Consider the following 21030-nt stretch of genomic DNA (forward strand, 5'->3'; position numbering starts at 1 on the left):
TCAGGAATAAGCCCTTGTGTTCAACCTTTCTTATAAGGAAAAGTCGATGTGCATCCTTTTGCAACGTCACACATTATGTTTTGGGGGGGTTTAATCCATGTTGATTCATGGAGAGTTACTGCTTCATTTTTAACTGCTCTGGACCATTCCACTGTGTGACTAGCCCACTGTTTACTTACCCCACACCCCACAGAGGAAGAGTTTTATTTCCCCACTGTGTTGCTGCAGCCAACATCCCTGTATACCCTCATACAGTCCATCATGTGCACTGACACCCTGTCTACCTAGATGTGGAACTGCTGAGTCGCAGTGCACCAGGCCCCTCCACGTACACGTGTCACCTCGTCTCTTCAAAGAAGCCGTTCTAGCTTATAATTCTGACCATGTCATGAGCTGCCCTCTCCCCACATCCTTGCCAACAGTGACTATGAAGATGTTTTACACTTTGGCCAGTCTGATGGGTATAAAATGATAGCTTGTCACCTGATTTGCATTTCTCTGATTCCTAAGTGAGGCTGAGCATCTCTCTGTATGTTTTTTTTTTCTCTTTGTATGTTTATTAGATATTCTGGCTTCCTCTTCTGTGAAATCCATCCTTTTTGCTATGTAGCTGTTTGCCTTTTACTGTTTAACCTGCAGGAGTTCTATACAACCAGCCAATGATGTCTATCATGATGAAATCCCCAAATGCCTCATTTTTTCACTTTGTTTATGGTGTCTGTCACTATAAAGAAAATTTTAGCTCGAATTTAGTCAAACAGATCAAGTCTTCTTTGATGATTTCTGCTTTTAAAAATCTTGACATAGGGACTTCCCTGGTGGTCCAGTGGGTAAGACTCTGTGCTTCCAATGCAGGGGGCCCAGGTTTGATCCCTGGTCAGGGAACTAGATCCTGCACACATGCCACAACTAAGAGCTCACATGCCGCAATGAAGATTCCACATGCTGCAACCAAGACCGGTGCAGCCAAAATAAATAAATTAATTTAAAAAAAAATATCTTGACATACTCTTCCCTTCCTCAAGGCCATGAAATATTTTCTCCCCAGTTTTACAGTTTTTTTTTTTTTTTTTTTGCGGTACGCGGGCCTCTCACTGTTGCGGCCTCTCCCGTTGCGGAGCACAGGCTCCGGACGCGCAGGCTCAGCGGCCATGGCTCACAGGCTCAGCCGCTCCGCGGCATGTGGGATCTTCCCGGACCGGGCACGAACCCGCATCCCCCGCATCAGCAGGCAGACTCTCAGCCACTGCGCCACCAGGGAAGCCCAGTTTTACAGTTTTTTGAGGTCTTTAATCCACCTGTAATTCATATGTATATGCATGGGAAGTAGTGTTCTATTTTATCTTTTTCTAGAATAAATTATTCAACAGTTCGTCATTTTCCTGTTGATTTCTAATGCCACCTATCATACACCAAGTTCTGTTATATTCCTGAGTCTGTGTCTAGGTTCTCTACAAAGAATATGCAACCAGTTTTTAAAAAAGGCTAAAATCAAAGAACTTACAACAATATGGGAAAATGCTTATGTAACAATGCTAATTTAAAACAAGGCAGGATTGATCTTGACTATGTAAAATAACACACACACAACAGACTGTACGAAGATCAATTAAGTATAAAGAAAAAAGTCTAACCTAGTTATAAGCTATCCACCAACACCCCATTCCCCACCTTGCTGTACCTTCTAGCCTCAGGAGCAGCCCTCCAGATTACAGAAGCTCCATCTGGGTTCAGAAATTGCAGAGCGGTGGGTTCGGACAAGAAGGGCTCCTACTGCCCAGGACTTACCTGGAGTTTTGCTACTTCCTTCCTGATCAGGAAGCTGACTTGGTCCCGGTCATTCCTAGAGTAATACAGACGGCACCAGGAAGGCTTTCCGTCTCTGCCCGCCCGGCCAGACTCCTGGTAGTACCCAGCCATAGACTTGGCAATATTCCAGTGGGCGACAAACCTGTAAGATCCAAGGGTCAAGCAGCATGAGATGTGGCAGAAAAGCTGAGGGGAGAAGTGACTCCCAGTCAGCGGAGCAGGGGTCTCCACAGGGATCAGGAGCAGGAGGTTGGCAGGCAGAGAGGCAGAGATAGGCCCCAGAGTAAGCATGGCTAGGACCCTGCAGTCCTTCAGCAGGCCTTCTCGCCATGGAGCAGCCCATGGAAAAACTAGCGGACTTAACGAAACAAGATTAGGACACTTATGAGCTGGGTAAGTCCTTTATAACATCTTTGAAGAGGAAAAAGGATAATACTTATGAAGTACCTACTATGAGCCAGTGTATATATTTGTCTTGTTAAATCATTACAGTGGGGCTTCCCTGGTGGCGCAGTGGTTGAGAGTCCGCCTGCTGATGCAGGGGACACGGGTTTGTGCCCCGGTCTGGGAAGATCCCACATGCCGCTAGGCCCGTGAGCCATGGCCGCTGAGCCTGTGCGTCCGGAGCCTGTGCTCCGCAACTGGAGAGGCCACAACAGTGAGAGGCCCGCGTACCGCAAAAAAAAAAAAAAAAAAAAAAAATCATTACAGTCACCATCATGTGAGGTAGTCTCATTTTATAGACAATGAATGTGGGATTCAGAGAGGTAAATTTGTACAAGGGGACAGCAGAGCTAGGATTTGAGCCTAGGAGTGTCTGACTCCAAAGTTGATCCATTATAAGACACAGCTGACCCAGGATTCAAACCCTGATTCCAAAGTCCACGTTATCTCAAGTATAGTTCATAGTCTAATTCCTACCCTGACCAACTCAGGGTCACTATGAGGCTTAACAAGACCACGTATGCAAAAGTGCTCTGTAAATCACACAAGGCATTACTGTTGGTGTTAATCAGAGCAAAGGGCTTCAGGCTGCAGCCCAAAATGTCTCCAGAAGGTCAAGCATGCCTGGAGGTAAAAGACTTCCCAACAGTGGCCAGTGTGGGGCTAGGAGGCTGGGATGTACCCATCTCTTCTGGACTGTCCAGTAAACAGTAACAAGGAGTGACGGGAACGAGATCTTTGCCTTCAGTTTTGCACAGGGAGCAGTTTTAAGATAGTTCATTCCACCCCCTCACAGGCTCCAGATGCTAAGGTGGGAGTGAGCGGGGCTGTGTTAAAGGGTGAGCCTGATGGTCTGCATGCTGCCCCCTCTTCTGGGGGATGGAAGAACTGTGCTGTGCCATCACCAGGGAGCAGAGGAACTGTGCACAGAACCTGTCAGCGTTTGGACTATGTACCAGGGACCCTATCCTGGGGCCTCCTTCCCCTCTGGCCCTAGAAGGACACACAGACCTGGCTCCCCAGACAGAGCACCAGGAGTCCCCCCCCGCCCCGGAGCCAGGCCCCAACTGGCAAAGTCAGACAAGAACAAGGGCTCACCTGACATTGGCTTTGTCCACTCCCATTCCAAAACTAATAGTTGCAACAATTACAGGGACCTTCTCCTCCATCCACTCGTTCTGCACCAGCATTCTTTCAGGAGCCTTCAGTCCTAGAAAAGAGGGGAAGGTGAAGAAGGGAACTTGCATTTCCCTTGGGTTTCCCCTGAGGTCTACCTTGAGTCTGACACTGTGCTGGGCACAGTACACACACTGAATCCATCACTTACCAGCTGTATGACCTCAGGCCAGGTACTTAACCCACCAAGCCTGAGCCAGTAAACATAGAGACCCAGGCCTGTGTGTGGCACAGAGCACTCCATAAATGTGACAGCCAGGATTCAAACCCAAGTCCATTGGCCTCCAGAGCCTGTGCTCTTTCCATGATACCAATACCTGGGCTAAAAAAACTCATCATCTGCTGCTGGGTGGGCACAGGGTGACAATAAGAATTCAGGAGTCACAATTCTCCTTTTAGATCTCATTTGGGTCTAAACTCCTTTTTGTGAATTTAAGTGAATCACTTTAGCTCTGCCTGGGTATCTGGAAAAAGATGATGAACCACCTGATTATCCAGGATTCTTAAGGAACAAAAGACCAGCTAAGAGGCTCCTGAGAGGGCTTCCCTGGTGGCGCAGTGGTTAGGAGTCCGCCTGCCGATGCAGGGGACGCGGGTTCGTGCCCCGGTCCGGGGAGATCCCACATGCCGCTGAGCGGCTGGGCCCGTGAGCCATGGCCGCTGAGCCTGCGCGTCCGGAGCCTGTGCTCCGCAACGGGAGAGGCCACAACAGTGAGAGGCCCGCGTACCGCAAAAAAAAAAAAAAAAAAAAAAAAAAAAGAGGCTTTTGAGAGTAAGGAGGGCCACGTGGCCCAGGTGCCCCTTACCTGCGTGGTACGCCTTGGCATTCACGCCCCTGTAACTGAGCTCTATAGCCAGCTGTTCACAGGCCTCCCTCGTCCTGCAGTAGACAATGCCGCAGCCGGACAACAACTGAAAGGGGAGACACGGGAAGAAAGTAAGCATTGAGAAGAACAAAACAACCCATCGCACTGCAGCCTGCTCTTCTTATTTATTTATTTATTTACTGGCCGCATCACGCGGCTTGTAGGACCTTAGTTCTCTGACCAGGGACTGAACTCACGCCCCAGCAGTGAAAGAGCCAGGTCCCAACCACTGGTCCGCCGGGGAAGTCCCTGCTTTAAAAGCAGCTCTAACTCTCTCTCGTCAGGCTCACAGTCTCCTCTGAGGCAGACCACCTAGCACAGCCCTGCTACTTTCTAACAAGGCAGGACCAAAGCAGCTCAAAACCCAACTTTTCTAACCCTTGCCTCCTCCCCACGAGCCTTGGATAGGTCTGCAAAGGCCCCCCAACAGGAGAACTCCGGGACACGGGAACCCCAGTAAGGGGGACAAGGCCAGGAAACCAAAGGGACAACTCTGTGCACGAGTTTTAAGAAGCTATGGCTAGTCCTGGCTGAGGAAGCTAGAAAAGCAAAGAGCCTGGAAATGAGAATCCTTCTCTAGGCCGCACACAGCAGCCCGCCGCCCCTGATGTACCTCGGCCCCCCAACCTCAATGCCCTCACCCCTTTATCAGCCTTCTGTCCGAGAGCCTTAAGGCAGAAGTCCCTCAGGTTCCCATAGGGATCAGGAAGCAGTTCCTTGAACTGTACATCATAGAAGAGGTTGGCCCGGAAGCAGGGAGTCTTGAAGGTGGCAACTGGCTGCTTCAGCTGCAGGGCGGCAAACACATCCTCTCGGACCTGCGGGGTGGCTGTGGCAGTGAGAGCCACACAGGGGGCGTGGGCCAGGCGGGGGCGCAGGGCTCCCAGACGCAAGTAGTCAGGACGGAAGTCGTGCCCCCACTGGGAAACACAATGAGCTTCATCTACCACGAGGTAGGAGAGCAGGTGGCGAGACGCCAAGGAGTTTAGGGCGGGCTGGAAGGAGGCAGAAGCCGCCATCTCTGGCGTGATGTACAGAAGCTTGGTCCAGGGCTTTTCCTGCTCCAGGTCACAGAGCAGCTCCTTCTTCTGCTGTGCCGAGAGCTTTGAGTTCAGGGTACTCACTTGGACCTTCAGGGCCAGCAAGTGGTCCACTTGGTCCTGAGGGCAGAAGCGGGAGAGGGGACTATAAGTGGCCCTCAGGCCTCAGTGGTAAACGTCACTGTGACTCCCTGGGGTGTTTCACAGCCATAAAACATCCTTCTCCTACCCTCTAACGTGTCTTCTCTTTGCATAAAAAGAAGTACAGAAGGTGAAGTGGTTGATGTGTGGAGCCAGATAGATGTGGATTTAATCCCGGCTCAATTACCACATGCTCTTCAGCTGGTTCTTAACCTTAACCTTTCAATTTTCTCACTCTCATTCTTTCACTTTGCTATAAAAAGAGTAAAACTACCTAATAGGATTGTTTTAAGAATTAAATGAAAATTTATACTTGGAAGGTACGTTAATGCCCCTAAACACTTATCACAGAGCCTGAGACTAGGACACACGCACTAAGCATTGTTACTGTTGTTCTCTATCCTCTCTCTCTCTCTCCTTTTCTTCATGGTGGATGGCTCTTAACCAACGGCCACACTTCCTCATTTCTGATTCTATCAGTCCATCTGCAGGCCTTAAATATAGTCAGAAGCACAGAACAGATGTTAACAACATCCCAATAAGTTTCTCATCTTTTTTTCTGTCTCATGGCTGTGCTCTCGCCAGAATAAAGCAGAATATACCAGGGATTCCCCCATATTGATTTATACCTCTCTATCCACCTGCATCTTCTATAACATCAAGAGTGCACATGTGGGCTTCCCTGGTGGCGCAGTGGTTGAGAGTCCGCCTGCCGATGCAGGGGACACAGGTTCGTGCCCCAGTCGGGGAAGATCCCACATGCCGCGGAGCGGCTGGGCCTGTGAGCCGTGGCTGCTGAGCCTGCGCGTCCGGAGCCTGTGCTCCGCAACGGGAGAGGCCACAACAGTGAGAGACCCACGTATCGCAAAAAGGGGGAAAAAAAAAGTTTATGAAGACTGAAAAAAAAAAAAAAGAGTGCGCATGTGTACATACGAGAGTGTGTATGTGCATACACATACAGTTCCATATTCCTCCAGGCAAAAAGTTACAAAGGAGGGTGAGAGACCTCAGGCCATCAAAACACAGAAGACTCATTCATAACCCACCAGAGTGATATGCACTAGTGGAGAACCCCACATTTGGGTGATTCAGAAACCCAATACAGAGAGGGATATAGGCAAATCAAAGAAAAATAAGAGGCAAAAGACCAGAGAAGGGTGGACTTCCCTGGTGGTGCAGTGGTTAAAAATCCGCCTGCCAATGCAGGGGACACAAGTTCGATCCCTGGTCGGGGAAGATCCCACATGCTGCGGAGCAACTAAGCCCGTGTGCCACAACTAGTGAGCCCATGCGCTAGAGGCCGCAAGCCACAACTACTGAGCCCGCGTGCCACAACTACTGAAGCCCGCGCGCCTAGAGTCCAAGCACCACAACAAAGAGTAGCCCCCACTTGCTGCAACTAGAGAAAGCCCACGTGCAGCAACAAAGATGCAACACAGCGCAAAATAAAATAAATTAATTAATAAATTAATTTTTTAAAAAAGACCAAAGAAAGGAGAAGTAAAATTTCCAGCTATTAACCACCCCCCCTCAAAAAAAACACCTTCCTCTAAACTTTCTGGGCTGCCACCTTCATTCCCCTGAGCCTCACCTGAATCAAAGCAATGAGAGGAGAGATCACGATGGTGATGCCTTTGGCCAACAGAGCAGGGAGCTGATAGCAGAGGGATTTTCCTGCCCCTGTGGGCATGCACACAAAGACATCCTTGTCGCCTGCAAAAATACAAGAAGGCAACATCTCAATGCTTCCTGCCTTTTAATCTCTCCCCTTCATCAAGGCTGTTGAAAATTAAACAAAAATGTAGGAAAAACTCCTCGCAGAGTGTCTGGCACGTACAAGGGTCTCAGTATAACCTCAATTCTCTTCCCATCCTTTCTACGAAAAGGGAAGCGGTCCAGGGAGATCTGGCAATGCACACAAACCATTTCCAGTAGTGGCAATAACAACTACAAGGGTAAGAAGTCTGAGTCTGCTGGGCTACGGATGATTGAACTGAACATCCATGAAAGCTGAATACTCCTGGATGAGTGGGCATATCTGTATAGACATGGAAACAACGTCACTTAGAGGGCTTTTGTTTATAAGTGTTATAATGTAATTAACATGACACTGCTGCTCCCCTTTGACAACAACCATTTGTCAACATATCTCTGTTTTATAATATTATTACTCCTTCCTTGCCTATTTGGGACCCAGACCACTCAATCTTCAACACAGGAATTACCTAGAAGGTGACTGGTTTCGGCTATTCCTGCCATGCCCCCACCCCACCTCCACCTCACTGCCTACACAAAAAGGAGAAAGGAAATTTATGAGCTGTTTTCAAAGACAACCTTAGCTTTGTCTACGAAATATCAGAACCAGAACAGCTGGGTGGTTCTGCCAATAAAACTGCAAGTTTTGGGTGACAGATCTACAAGAGCTCCAAAACCAAATATGGCCCAAGGGTGGGGAGGAAGGAAGGGTCAGAAGGAAGGTGTTCTTCCTTCTGTAGTGGCAGCGCTATGGTATAGCCAGCACAAACATAAATGCAGGTAGTTTGGCAACATTACCTTTCACTACAGCCATGGTTGCCCTCTCCTGCAAAGGCGTCTTAAAAGAGTCAAACCCAAAGACCTTCTTCAACGTGCTCCGGACTCGACGCTCAGGGTCAAAAGGAGAGGAAGAGTTGGTACTCATCTTGACGACAGTGGCCAAAGGTTAAGGCAAAGGTGATGATCATATATGGTTGCAAGGAGAACCCTCTGTTCTGCTTTTCAAAGCCTACTTATTTTTTCTATAAGTTTGCTTTATTACACTCAAAACTATATTATTTTCTAATAATATAGCTCCAGGTGAACAGCCTCAAGCAATACATTCCTGGGTAATTATCTCCAATTTTATGCTCGGTGAAAATAAAAACACCCAACTATCCCAGGCCACGGTAAAGCGCAGAGCTAGAAATCAGATCACGAGAAAAAACACAAATGTCTTCAGAACAGTTTGGAGAAGATGGAATTTTCTTCTAAGATCCACCCTCTGCTCTATAAGCACAGCCATGACGACCATTCTTCCCCCCAGGACCCCGACCCCTTCTCCCCCCGCACGACCCCCGCGCCCAGAGGAGAGCTCTTCCCTTTTCCTCCTCTGAACCCTAGATCTGTTCTTTCCTCCCTTCCCCAGCCGAAGCCTCCCTCTCTTCACCCCAAGATATCAGAGCCGGCCGTGGGCCCCAAGGAGCGAGGGGCTCTTGTCGGGCAGTTGCTGCCCGCTGGCTCGGGAACTACTCGAAGACCCCCATAAGCCACAGGTAACTCTCAAAAGCCAAATTGCTGGGAATGCAACGTCAGGTAAACCCACACAAGCTTGTATCCGTCGCGCAGTGATGACGTTGCGCAAGCTTTGGCGCGAGGGGCGGAGCCAGACGCGGAAACGGCCGTTTTGATTGGTTCTAGGTCTGAAACGGGCGCGGAGTCTCCTGGGATCCGGAAGTAGTTGTCTTTCCGCCCGGAAGTCGGCTCTTCGGAGTCATAGGAGTGAGCCACGCCGGGGCTGTGGGAATAAGATGGCGGGGAAGAAGAGTGTTCTGTCGTCTCTGGCAGTTTACGCGGAAGATTCAGAGCCCGAGTCTGACGGCGAGGCAGGAGTTGAAACGGCGGGCGGCACAGCTGGTGAGGCCCGAGTAGGGAGCTGGAAGGGGAGAATCGGATGTCTGCTCGGAATGCTGCTCCCCTAGCAGGCGGGAGGGAAAGAGATGGTCATTGTGCCCCAAGTATCGGGCTCTGGAGCCCCGAAGGGCGTTCAGGGTCCTGGGATAGTCGGAGCGTTAGATGCTCTGTAGCAAGAATGGACCGTCTCCTTCTTTTGATTGGATTATTCTTCCGAAACTTACTGAAAGTCTTCTCCCTGCTGGGTATCGTGCTGGGCAGAAGGATGGACGAAAGATGGAGAGGGTCCAAGGCTACTGAACCACCACCTATTTTCTCCGGCCTTGTTGTTTGGTGGGGGAGAGCGAAACTTTTAATTAACAATATGCTTTAGCCATATCTTGGAGCTTTTAAAAATACATCCATCCTGTCTCCACTGCGAGGGAGTCTAATTCAGTAGATCTGGAGAAGAACCTGGGCATTTGTGAGCTTTCCAAGGCTTCTTGGTGATTCCATTACTTTGTGAGTTGTTAAAGCCCATCGGTGATTTTGTTGCTCCACCCTGGTTAAGAATCACAGTGTTAAGAAATGGGAACAGATCTATATGGGGACGTAGAGAGGCAGCAAGTTACCCAACGTGCCTGGGCCTTGGTTTCCTCATTTGGAAAGTGATGGGGGTCGGGGGGCCTTGGACTGGGTTAACTCCTCTCAGTTTTCTGTGGTCTCTGCCTGTCAGGAAGTTCTCTGGTGGTTTCCCAGTAATTTGTTTTTTTGGGGGGCTTTGTTGTTGTTTTTGTTTTAAACGTAGGAAAAGATTTTGTTTCTCAAGTAGGTATGATTGGGAACCTCTCCAGGTGCCCCCATTTAAGGTCCTGTTCCTAGGGGAGGACACACAAAATCGAGAATGACAGAGTCCTTGTCTTGATGAGAAGACAAGTTCATTGGTGCCTATGATACAAGGTAGACATATGCAGATAAAAATAGATGGGGTTTTTTCTGGAATTTTATTTTATTTTTTATACAGCAGGTTCTTATTAGTTATCTGTTTTATACATATTAGTGTATATATGTCAACCCCAATCTCCCAAGTCATCCCACCCCCTCCACCCACCCCCACCCCACCCCCACCACTTTCCCCCCTTGGTGTCCATACGTTTGTTCAAAAGAGATGTTTAAACAACATGGTATAATTGTTCAGAGAAGGGAAGGCTTCAGTTGGCATAATAGGCGGATTGGAAGCATTAGAAACGGAATTTAATATTACTTGGTTTTCTTCCCTGTTCTTTTAATGAATTCATGCACTAAATTCTGTGATCTTCCGAAAAGCAGAATCTGGGCCTAAGGTCACTTACATGAGATTTAGGTTTCCTTTTCTCTTCAGAGATAGTCCTGGCAACTCAGGTGGGGTTTTTTTGCATTCTTTTCCCCATTCATTCATTTTATTTTTCTCTTCTGTTTAAGAGGAGAAGGGCGGATTGGTATCTGAAGCCTATGGAGAGGATGATTTTTCTCGCCTCGGGGGTGATGAAGATGGCTATGAAGAAGAGGAGGATGAGAATAGCAAACAGTCGGTAAGTAAGTCTGTTCCCAAATCCAGAGCTGCTCAGAGGACCATTTATCAGAAACTTTCTGACCTGTACCAACAGTGTTCCATTTCATGCCTAATTTCATCCCCTCCCCCACTTTTATTTTCTTAAGTATCAGTTGAGGAAACTGGGTTGGCTATCAGTAGTTCTATTTGAAAATCAAGTTCGTTTTCACCTGAACCATTTTGTATTAACCTTTGAATTGAAACTTGGGGGAAAAGATAGTGGACAATTTTATTTAACACAGATATCCATGGGTGTTTTATGTTGGTTTTCCCTGTTTAGATAATTTATTCCATTTGTAACAGTGCATTCATCCTAATTGGTGTATCATTTATATCTGCACTCAATTCTGTGTTATTTGTAATCTTGGTTGGGGTTCATTCAAATTTTTCGGTTTATTAGAAAGACAAGGAAGGACAGTTATTTGTGCTTTGATCCTTATTAACTCCTTTCTTGACTTTTTACTTGGCACTTTTTATCAAAGTGTTCTTGATCACAAATCTTGCCTGGTGTTTAGTATGTGCTGACTATCAAAGGAAAGAGAACTTGCATCTTAATTAATCAGAAAGACTTTAGGTACACTGTCACCTGAGCATCATGGGCCAGAATTTTAAAGTTTGGAGAAAAACAAGGATTCAGGCTGGTGCTTAACACAGAGACATACAAAGTTGAATCTCAATATAAAATCTGGTTATTTAGCAACAGCTCTAATTAAAACGCTCAGTGTTCTATATTATTTGTTTGAAAATTTTGTTACTCGTTGATACTTAAATGTTAACATTAAAATGCTTCACAGGGAATTGCCTGGCGGTCCAGTGGTTAGGACTCTGTGCTTTCACTGCGAGGGCCCAGTTTCAGTCCCTGGTTGGGGAACTAAGATCCCACAAGCCGTGAGGTGCGGCCAAAAAAAGCGGGGGGTGGGGGGAGGGCGGGGATAAAATGCTTTACAAATTAAACAAAAACGCGTTTTGTATTTTCTGTTGTTTTGGAAGACCTTTTTATCCCCTTAGGCCTCCCCTCCCCCATGATTGCTGATAATTCAGAATTGACTAAAATTGTTTAGAAAAGCTTTGTAAGTTATTTCATTTTTTTGCTTTTCTTAAGTGCGTACATAGTGGCTTAACATCCATAACTATTTTCTTCAGCAAATTTGCACGATGTGTGTTTTTGAAGTGTTATTCTGTATTTGCTTTGCATAGAATTTTTACCAGATTTAAGCTTTATTTCAAATTCTAGTAAAATCCTCGCATCCAATCCCAATGTAGACATTCTAAAACGTGATTGTACTTGGCTGAGCTACATCTCTGAGTATTTGGCCTGATGGGTTTCATTTGGAGGAGATTTTGGAGATTGCGTTTAAAACCTCTGGCTCACTGCTGCCTTGCAGGACAATTAAATCTCAAAGCCATCAGTGTAGTTCAGGTCTCTCAGGTGGTGTTTATATTAACATCTGGCAGGCTTTTTAATTTGGGGGTTAAAGTGATTGAAAAAAGCAGTTTCAAATGAAACCGTTTTCTGTTGGATGTTAAGTCATGGCTCCCGCGTATTGGGGTGTGCTGGGTAGTGGAACGGATATGGATTATAGCTACCTAACAGGGTAGCTGATCTCTGACCTTCGTTAGCATGTAGTGGAATGGTGGGCTGGCTTGGGTGGGGTCAGGGCACACTTTGGAAAATGCCTTGCCCACGTGGTGCTTTGTGTCAGGCAGGCCCTTTGGCTAGGGAGCGAGGCTGGATGGAACGGGTCACCGGCAGTTCTGTGAGCGCTTGCATGGAGGCAGGGCCCACTCAGCTGGGACCCAGGACAGGCTGGGCGTTGCCCTTCAGTCCTGCCTTTCCCCGCTCACTCGCCCTGGTCGTTTGATGCCTACCTTCCTACTGTTCATGTTGGTGCAGGTGTTGCCGGTTGAAGCGCTGGGGTATAGCGTGTGGGGGTCATGGCACTCCGGGGGCGAACAATGTTATTGGAGCTCTGAGTCTGATGTATTTGTGTATATGAAAGACAAAGAAGGAAAAAAAGACTCATACCGGGTTTGAAATCACCGATACTTCACTGGAAACGCCATTTCTGTTTTATCCTGTGGCGCCCGATCTTATCCTTTTCTCAAGCATATTGCCACCTTTCTCCATTTTTGTGTTTGTGGTTTTTAATCTCAGGCATTTTCATTAATATAGGCTATGGCACTGCTGGCATAACAACTTTGAGCTGCCGTTGTCGTTCCCCCCCCCCCCCCGCAACATCTCTTTTTCCCCTTCTCTTTCTCTAGAGCCTGGGTCATATGGTAGGGGAGGGGTTCTTGGTGGGACAACCCAGGCTGGGTAGATTTGCTCCAAACCCTGTTATGCATGTGAGAACCTCAGGCCCAGTCCTTTAAGCTTAATCCTCTAAATTCTTTGTCTTGTAGGAAGATGACGATTCAGAGACTGAAAAACCTGAGGCTGATGACCCAAAGGTATTTGGTGTTGGCTGTGGTGGGGTGGCTGGATACGAACAAGGCATTTTTAACAATATGGCTCAGTTCGTGTGTCTAGTCAAGATCTGTCTCACTAACATACTGTGTAACCATGTGTAAGTCGAGGGAGAGAAGCCTGGAGGCTACCCTGGACTGTCCTGAGGCAGCTCACTTTCCAGCCTTGCTGCCAAGGTGAAAGGCTGGGCTGAGTGCAGCAGCCCACCTCTGCTCCAAACCCAGGTGGGCTCTGGGGGTCACTGCCCCTGCAGGGGGTCAGGTGTGGGAATGTGTTTAGAATCAGGAAGCCGTAAGGGCTGCCTCATGTACCATGGGCTCTCTTTAGTCGTCTAGATGTGAAGAAGGGCATAGAGAGCCAGACGAAATGAGCCCTCTCCCAGCTACGGGGGATGCTGAGCCTCAGCCTTGTTTTTCCAGGCTTGTGCCCTTCCACTCTCGGGTAAACCACACACAATGGCTTGTTTTGAAACAACATAGTCATTTCTTCTTTTGTTTCCATCCCAGTAGCAGCTGAGAGTAATTTACATATCCTTGACCCCATCGTGATGAAGGTTAAGGCACACACGTATACATACATACACACACACACACACATACACACACACACACCACCACCACCACCACCCTGTCCCCCCAGTGTTGGGTACTGTGTGCTGGGCATTAATACAAATGTGCCTGTTGAGGAAGCATTCTTTGGGGGACAAACTTTTTTTTTTTTTTCAAAGCAAAAGAGTAATTCCATTACTCTGGGCCTGGGGAATAGGGACCAAGTTTTGTGTCTAAAAACTGCTTTAAAACCAGCTGAGGCCTTTAGGGTGTCCTAGTGGAATTTAGGAGAACTATCCCCAATTATAAGGTAAAGCAGGGGTATATCCAAAAATATAGCATGAGCTGTTCCAAATTTGAGCTGATTTTGTGATTGGCTAGAACTGTGCCAACCATTGAAATAAACCCACGAAGAGCTGCGGATGATGCAGATAAGAAATTTTACCGAGAAAGAACGTTTAGGCACCAGCATGCAGGAGAAAAAAGAAATGTTGTCCTACAAACCACAAATGCCAGCTCCTTTCTGTGCCTAGTGAGGAATGCAGGCTTCGGAACCTGGCCAAGCATTACTAGCAGGAGGGTAGACCCGTGGCCTGCATCAAGGACCGTCCAGCTCTGCTTGGGCTCACAGAAAGAAAATGGTCAGTAGTGTTAGTGTCCATCTTCTGTCTTAGTGTTTGGGGTATTTGGGCCTTGGAGCCTGTGCATAAAATAAGCCTTGGGGGTCGCCAAGTGTCAGGGCTTCAGGTGTAGACAGAAAGGAGGATTTGTGGGACCTGGAGCCTTTATGTGTACAGCTGCCAGCCTTTGCCTGAAGCTGAAGCCTCCTGGGGAAGTTGGCTGGAGAGCAGGGTGCATGCCCTTAACTGTCACCCCTTCTGGAATACAGCAAATCCCCTGGGAATGACATTCCTGTATGAGAGAGGAAGAATGGCCAAGAAAGAGAGGGGGTAGGATGGGGAAGTTGGTTAGTGTCGTTTTGTGTTCAGCCTCCCCCTTCTTGGTCCCATGTGGAGGTTGACTGATGTGCGTTACTGTATTTCATTCAGTCGTGTGAATTTCCAATCTGTGAAATGAAAAGTCCTCAAGGAACAATTTCTGTTCCTGTTAGGGAGCCCTCAGAAATGAGAACACAAAATCCAGCCCTCTTTCCTTCCTGGGAGGGACGGCGGCGGCAGCGGGGACGGGCGCCGGCCTGCAGGTCGCGGGCCGGGAGTGGAGGGGCGGCCGGGGCAGCGGGCGGCCGCGGGGACGCCCCCTCCCGGTCCAACGTGCTGCTGGGGAAGCGGCGTGGGGCCGGCGGCACTTGGTCAACCTCGCGGGGCACGCGGTGGCCTCCGGGGCGTCCGAGAGGAGCTGCCACGTGGGCGGCAGGGCCGCGTGGACCCAGCATGAGCGAATTTCCCTGTAAAAAACGTGATGACTATTTGGAATGGCCTGAGTATTTCATGGCAGTGGCCTTCTTATCAGCACAGAGGAGCAAAGATCCAAATTCCCAGGTGGGAGCCTGCATCGTGAATGCAGAAAACAAGATTGTGGGCATGGGGTCCAATGGAATGCCAAATGGATGCAGTGATGACCTCTTGCCTTGGAGGAGGACAGCGGAGAGTATACCGGATACCAAATACCCTTAGGTGTGCCACGCCGAGCTGAATGCCATTATGAACAAAAACTCAGCCAACGTGAAAGGCTGTACCATGTATGTCGCCTTGTTCCCGTGTAATGAATGTGCTAAGCTCATCATCCAGGCCGGGATAAAAGAAGTTATTTTCATGTCTGATAAATACCACGACAGCAATGAGACAATAGCCGCGAGGCTCATGTTTGAAATGGCCAGGGTTTCCTTCAGGAAATTCACACCAAAGTGCAGCCAGATTGTCATTGACTTTGATTCAATTAACAGCAGACCAAGTCAGAAGCTCCAGTGACTTACATCTCATTAAGTCTCCAGAAGATTGGATTATCCTCTTCTAAGCAGCTGCTGATGCCTTTCATCTTAAAGTTACACATAACTTTTTTTTTTTTTTTTTTTTTGCAGTACGCGGGCCTCTCACTGTTGTGGCCTCTCCCGTTGCGGAGCACAGGCTCCAGATGCACAGGCTCAGTGGCCATGGCTCACGGGCCCAGCCGCTCCGCGGCATGTGGGATCTTCCCGGACTGGGGCACGAACCCGCGTCCCCTGGCGGGTTCTCAACCACTGCGCCACTAGGGAAGCCCAAGAGGAGAGTATTTTGATAGCCCTTCAAGTACTTGTGGATGTTTGATGCTTCATCATAACTCAACAGGTGGTAGTTTCCTAAAGGTTAGTTGCAACGAAAATGTGAATCAATGAACTTTTTGGACTCTGCTTCACTTAAATCCACGGGTCTCTCGCACTTTAAATGGCTCTTTTGCCCATACATGATATTACATCATCAGACACTAGAGATTTGGACAATGTTGGTTCACCGAGTTATGCAGGTCTCCTAAATGTTGACACATTTTGTTCTGTAGTATCCAAAAAAAATCTTATTTGTTAGTGACATTTCTGATCTCATCAAACAAGCCATGAAGTATCAGAAAGTTGTCATGCTCACAGTGGGAAGTATGTATTTTCCCAGAGTCTAATTTTTGCTTGAGGACTTGAATTTTATCGTTGCCAGTAAGTAATACCATGAGAGTTTTCCCTGAAGTTGCGGGCTTTGTTGTTAAGAAAATGCCTGCCAGCTACGTAAGTCTGAATAACCATAGTTTGTCAGTTATTCTTTCAAGTAAAAGTGATATTCCGTGAAGAAAGCAGCTAGTTCAGCCTGCAGCTCAGTCACACAAAATGTTAAAATGTACTCAGTGATCAAGGTGAATCATTTTTACTGCTTCAAGGATATTCTTAAGTGAAATTTGCTTTTTTTAAACCGAGAGTATGACTACTGCTAAATTTGGTGCCGCTGCTTTGATTTATTCTAAAGGGCCAAGAAGTTTACCCATTGTTGCCCCTGTAAATGTAACACAGCGAAAGGGCAAATAATGTCTTAGTATTACACAAATAGTTTTGACCTTGCAGACCCACCAGGGGTCCACAGATCAACTTCAAGAACTACTGTTCTTCAAAAACAAAACTCTTGGGTTGGTAATATTAATTAACTATTTGATAGCTGCTTTCATTGCCCTGTACTTGTCCATTGAGCTGTTAGCCTTATGGGGTCTTGAGCCGTATTGGAGGCAGTAGAGCGTCTGGAGGATACCGAGACCGCATAATCAAATCTGCCTCGTTTGTTTTGTGACGATTCACTGAGCATGTGTAACGAATACTTAGCTTACTGGTGTCTGGCCCGTCTGCATTCAGTAGCGTTAGTTGCGACGACCAGTGCCCCCTCAGCACGCTTCCCAGGCTGGTCGTACATGTCAGTGGGTCTGTTGTGGGGTATTGGATTCTGCATTTTAAACCGGACTGTGCTCCAAGGAGAGCAGAGGTGAGGAGACTTAAAGCCACGTCACGTGGGGGAAAGTTAAGGAGCTGGGAGTGGGAAGTTCTGTCTGCTGTTTGAAGGTCTGGTGAGGGAAGGGCGGTGGCAGCCCCACACAGAACTCAAAGCAACGAGGAGATGTTTGCCTTCGCATAATGAAGAGCTGCCCTTCGTCTCTGGCCAGGAGTGAGTCGAGGTGCCACAGGAGGTAGTGAACGCTCTGTTTCTGGCCTTTTCAGGAACGAATGTCCTAAAAGAAATGTGAGGGTGGGGTTGGACTAAGACCCCCAGGGTGTTTCTGGGAAAGGACTTGGCATTGTGGATAAGCAAAGTTGAGTATTCTCCAACTGTATCATCTGTTGACTTTAGGAAGTACAAATGTAGAGTACAAAGACTGGAAATTGCCCTTATTTTTATCACTCTGATGTTTGGGGTTACCTATGAGTGCCAAGTCCCATATTTGGGAATTGGAGGAAGAGATGAGAACTCCAGACCCCCTCTGTAGGGAGCCTTTGGTCCTGATCCATCAGCCCGGGGTGGCAGGGATGGGGCCCTCAGGTTGCTGAGTTTGCCCTAAACTAGGGAAAAGGAGCTGGAGGACGTGGCAGAGTGTCCCACAGGAAACAGTGCTTCAGCATTTCTGTTCCACCATATCTTGTTCTCTGACTTCAACTTTCTGGTCTCATCTCTTCAGTAAGCAGCCCGACTCAGATGTTTCAGTTACTCAGCAGAAGGTGGCACTGCTGTCCTAGAAAAAGTCGGACTAGGAGTGGCAGTCGTCTGTCCAGCTCCTTAGCACAGGGCCAGGGGACCGAAGGCTCAAGTGTTTCCTCCATGTGTTTGCCCTTGGCCTGTGAGCTTCCCTTTTCACCACTCTCCTTTGTCCTTGTTTTACCTCAGTTGCCCTGGAACTTTTCCCCTTGTTTATTTTTTTCCCCACTCCCACAGTTTCCGTGGATAAAGGTATTTACACTCACTCACTGTCCCTGACACACTCTTCCTTTGCAAATAAACATGGGCACTGATGAACTGGCACGGGCAAGCTGGAGCAGCCCATTGCCAAGCTGACTGGGAGGCCCGGCTTCCCGGTGCGAGGTGGGATGGCCGGCCCCCTGAGGCGCTGTGGTCCAGGCTTTGACCCAGGGAAAGAATCCTCTCAGCCCAAGGAGCAAACATCTGTCAAAATAAAAGTGTCTCTGGGTCAAAGAGGTGACATCGGGTGGGGAAAAAATTGTGCCAGCATTTTTTAAAAGGCGTGTACAACCCCAGCTCAAAGAAAAGATTTAAAAAAAATCCTTCGAGCCCAAAAGTAGTGCAGAAATGTGGCGTTCACAACTCAGAGCCGGTCTAGTGGGTTTGGAGTCAGAAGACCTGGGTTGAGCGCTGGCTCAGCTGCCCTCCAGCTGTGGCCAACAGGCACATAACTTAAACTGTGCTCAGCTCGGCTGAAGTCCGGGCCATGATACCCACTGTTCCAGGTGATTGTGGCATTGATAGGAGAGAACGTGTAGGAACAAGTTTTTCTCAGCCTAAGATGCAGCTGTGAGCAGTACTCAGCCTTCTCACCCAAACACAGTCTGATTCTACGCCCTCATCCTGGAGGTCAGAAGTTGCTACAGTTTGTCAGTTCACGGCACCCTTGGTATCACAGGAAGTTTTCACAGAACTCCCAGGCCCAAAGAAATGACCTAACAATTCTGTTTATTAAGTAATTTGCTGCCTGTAGTCAGCATCCGTGTCCTCACAATTTAGTAGCCACTTGAAAAAAATAATACATAAATTAGTGTGGTATCTGACAGATGTCAAGTAATGCTGTTTCCCTTGAAATTTTTAATTTTGTCGGGTGGGGGGGCCTGGGGGGCCTTGATGGACAGCTTGGGAACTGCTCTGGTAGATAGTCTTAGAGTCCCAGAGCGGTGGGGCTTGGTGAAGGCCTCGCTCAGCGCGGTGAATGGGCCTCTGCCTTCGGTGGCTGCACGTACACACCTGAATTCCCTGAAGAAGGTCGAGCGTCTTCATCGGCATGTGTTGTTAGTTGACTCAGAGTTTAGATGAAGGATTTGCCTCGGGAAGAACTGACTCGGTAATTCCCAAACTTCCTCTCCTCTCCAGCCCTTCCCCACCCCCCTGCCCCGACCCAGCACTATTATTGATCTTTTAAAATGTCAGAATCAAAGATCTGGAGACCGAAAACAGCCCGAGGAGCTTGTTTCAACAACAGGAGTCTGTTGTTGACAACTGATTCTAGGAAGAACTTTCGGGAGCCTGCCAGCCATTCTCTTATTCACCGCGAAAGGGGAGAGGCTGCCAGTTTCCGCAGGATCCATGCAGAGCAAAATGTTTTCCTCTTTGGGCTTTGGGTGTGTTTGCTATACCTCCAGGACTCTGGAATCGGAAAAGAGGAGAAGCTAAGCTTTTCACAGACAAGCAGCGTGGGTTCTACTTCAGAGGGCAGGTTGGGGGGTGCAGCAGAGGAACCAAGGCCCTTTCCAGCGAGTGGAGATGGGTCGTTGTGTGCCTTTGCTTGGTGAGCTTCTGGGGAACCCTCACTTGAGGAATGTTCTACGGAGAATTATTTTTCAGGATGGGACAGCAAAGGTTATCTTGTTAGAGCTTAAACTTGGACTTTTTCTTAGAGGTCTTTGACATGGAAAGGGTCATATAGCACTTTTTCTAGTGGTTATCTTGTCAGGGTTTTGTTGTTTTTGTATTGTGCCTATTTTATTGTCAGCCTGTTAGAGAAGCAAGATTGAATATTTAAGAAAAGAAAAAAAATCACCTAATTCCATGATCCTAACAGTGCAGCCATTTTCATTCTTCCGTCTTTTTAGGTTTACCTGTATAATAGCATATATATTTTGTATCCAGTTTTGTTCTCATTTGTATTATCAACATCTTCACTGTTGCTATAGTTTGGGTAATTATATAATAGCATGACACAAATGAAAAAAATAACACTTGAAAATTAAGTGGTGGGTTATATCTCAATAAAACTGCTGTAGGGAAATTTTTTGTTTGATTTTCTAAATACCTCCAAATGGGGAATGATGAAGAAAAGATTGAGATTCACCAGCTTTTGTTCTAGCAGTAATACCAGTCAGTAGCAACACACTTCTTCACATCACTTCCCTTAGTTCTTCTCATATATTCAGCTAGCTAAAATAAAATCCAAAAATGGCACATTATAGTAGCAAAATGTATGTTTTTGTAACTGTTATTGAATAAAGTGTTATGTAGGCAGTTTCTTTCCAGTGAGATTCCCTGATGGACAGGAAGTGTGCCGTGCTCTTTACACAAGTCAAAAGAAAGAACTCATTCTTTAAAATTTGAGTTCTCATTGGAAGTCTGCAGGATTGTTCGCCCAGTAAGGGAGGCTGGCTTCGTAGGATTCGGTTTTGGTAGCATATTTTCTGTAAGCCCCCAGGAAATCTCTAGGCTAAGGACAGGGGTGGCAGCACCCACTGTGTATATGATTAAGTCCTCAGGACCTTGTCTTCCGTTCAAGTCAACTCAGACATTACTCGCTGGGGCACCATGGATTCTTGAGCTCTTTCCCCTGATCGGTACAGTTAAAAGGTAATAGATCTGGCCGTCTTCCCCTTAAGTCAAGGGTTTAACACCTGCTTTGCCTGTGATCTGCTATGGAGTCATTCCTGGAGAGGAATTTTTACCTCCTTGGTCTTCAATGTTGGCTTCCCCAGTGGTTGAACCAAGGGCTTCGAAGAAACTGTGACTATTCACAGCCTCCTGGTCTCAAGGGAGGAGGTGAGAAGTTGGGAAGTGGTATCTCTAGGCTTTGGAGTCAGGCTGGAGCTTGAATTCCAACGTTGCTATTTATTGGGCAAGAAACTGCTTCATTGTATTTTGCTTCAGTTTGC

The 21030-nt window shown here is 47.5% G+C and overlaps 2 protein-coding genes and 1 pseudogene across 7 annotated transcripts in view; 2 read left to right on the forward strand and 1 right to left on the reverse strand.

Annotated features, from left to right (window-relative positions):
• RECQL5 (RecQ like helicase 5) overlaps positions 1–8484 on the reverse strand; it is a 38194-nt gene extending 29710 nt beyond the window's left edge. For 4 of the 5 annotated variants that reach the window (XM_059997711.1, XM_059997710.1, XM_059997708.1 and 1 more), the window contains exons 1-6: positions 8030–8484; positions 7068–7189; positions 4937–5455; positions 4236–4341; positions 3352–3463; positions 1789–1951 (exon numbers count right to left, since the gene is read on the reverse strand). In XM_059997711.1, the coding sequence (XP_059853694.1) occupies positions 1789–1951; positions 3352–3463; positions 4236–4341; positions 4937–5455; positions 7068–7189; positions 8030–8156 (1149 nt within the window). In that variant the 5' untranslated portion in view covers positions 8157–8484. Of the gene's footprint in view, positions 1–1788; positions 1952–3351; positions 3464–4235; positions 4342–4936; positions 5456–6105; positions 6173–7067; positions 7190–8029 lie in introns of those variants that run through there. The other variant, XM_059997712.1, reaches the window with a different exon arrangement.
• A 509-nt stretch (positions 8485–8993) lies between these two features.
• The window catches only part of SAP30BP (SAP30 binding protein), a 34023-nt gene continuing 21986 nt past the window's right edge, over positions 8994–21030 (forward strand). Inside the window, exons 1-3 of one of the 2 annotated variants that reach the window (XM_059996371.1) lie at positions 8994–9127; positions 10565–10674; positions 13098–13145. In XM_059996371.1, the coding sequence (XP_059852354.1) occupies positions 9022–9127; positions 10565–10674; positions 13098–13145 (264 nt within the window). In that variant the 5' untranslated portion in view covers positions 8994–9021. The remainder of the gene's footprint in view (positions 9128–10564; positions 10675–13097; positions 13146–21030) is intronic. The other variant, XM_059996372.1, reaches the window with a different exon arrangement.
• On the forward strand, positions 14914–15737 carry LOC132414364 (deoxycytidylate deaminase pseudogene; annotated as a pseudogene).

This window comes from Delphinus delphis, chromosome 19 (assembly GCF_949987515.2).
Source record: "Delphinus delphis chromosome 19, mDelDel1.2, whole genome shotgun sequence".
Lineage (NCBI taxonomy): Eukaryota > Metazoa > Chordata > Mammalia > Artiodactyla > Delphinidae > Delphinus > Delphinus delphis.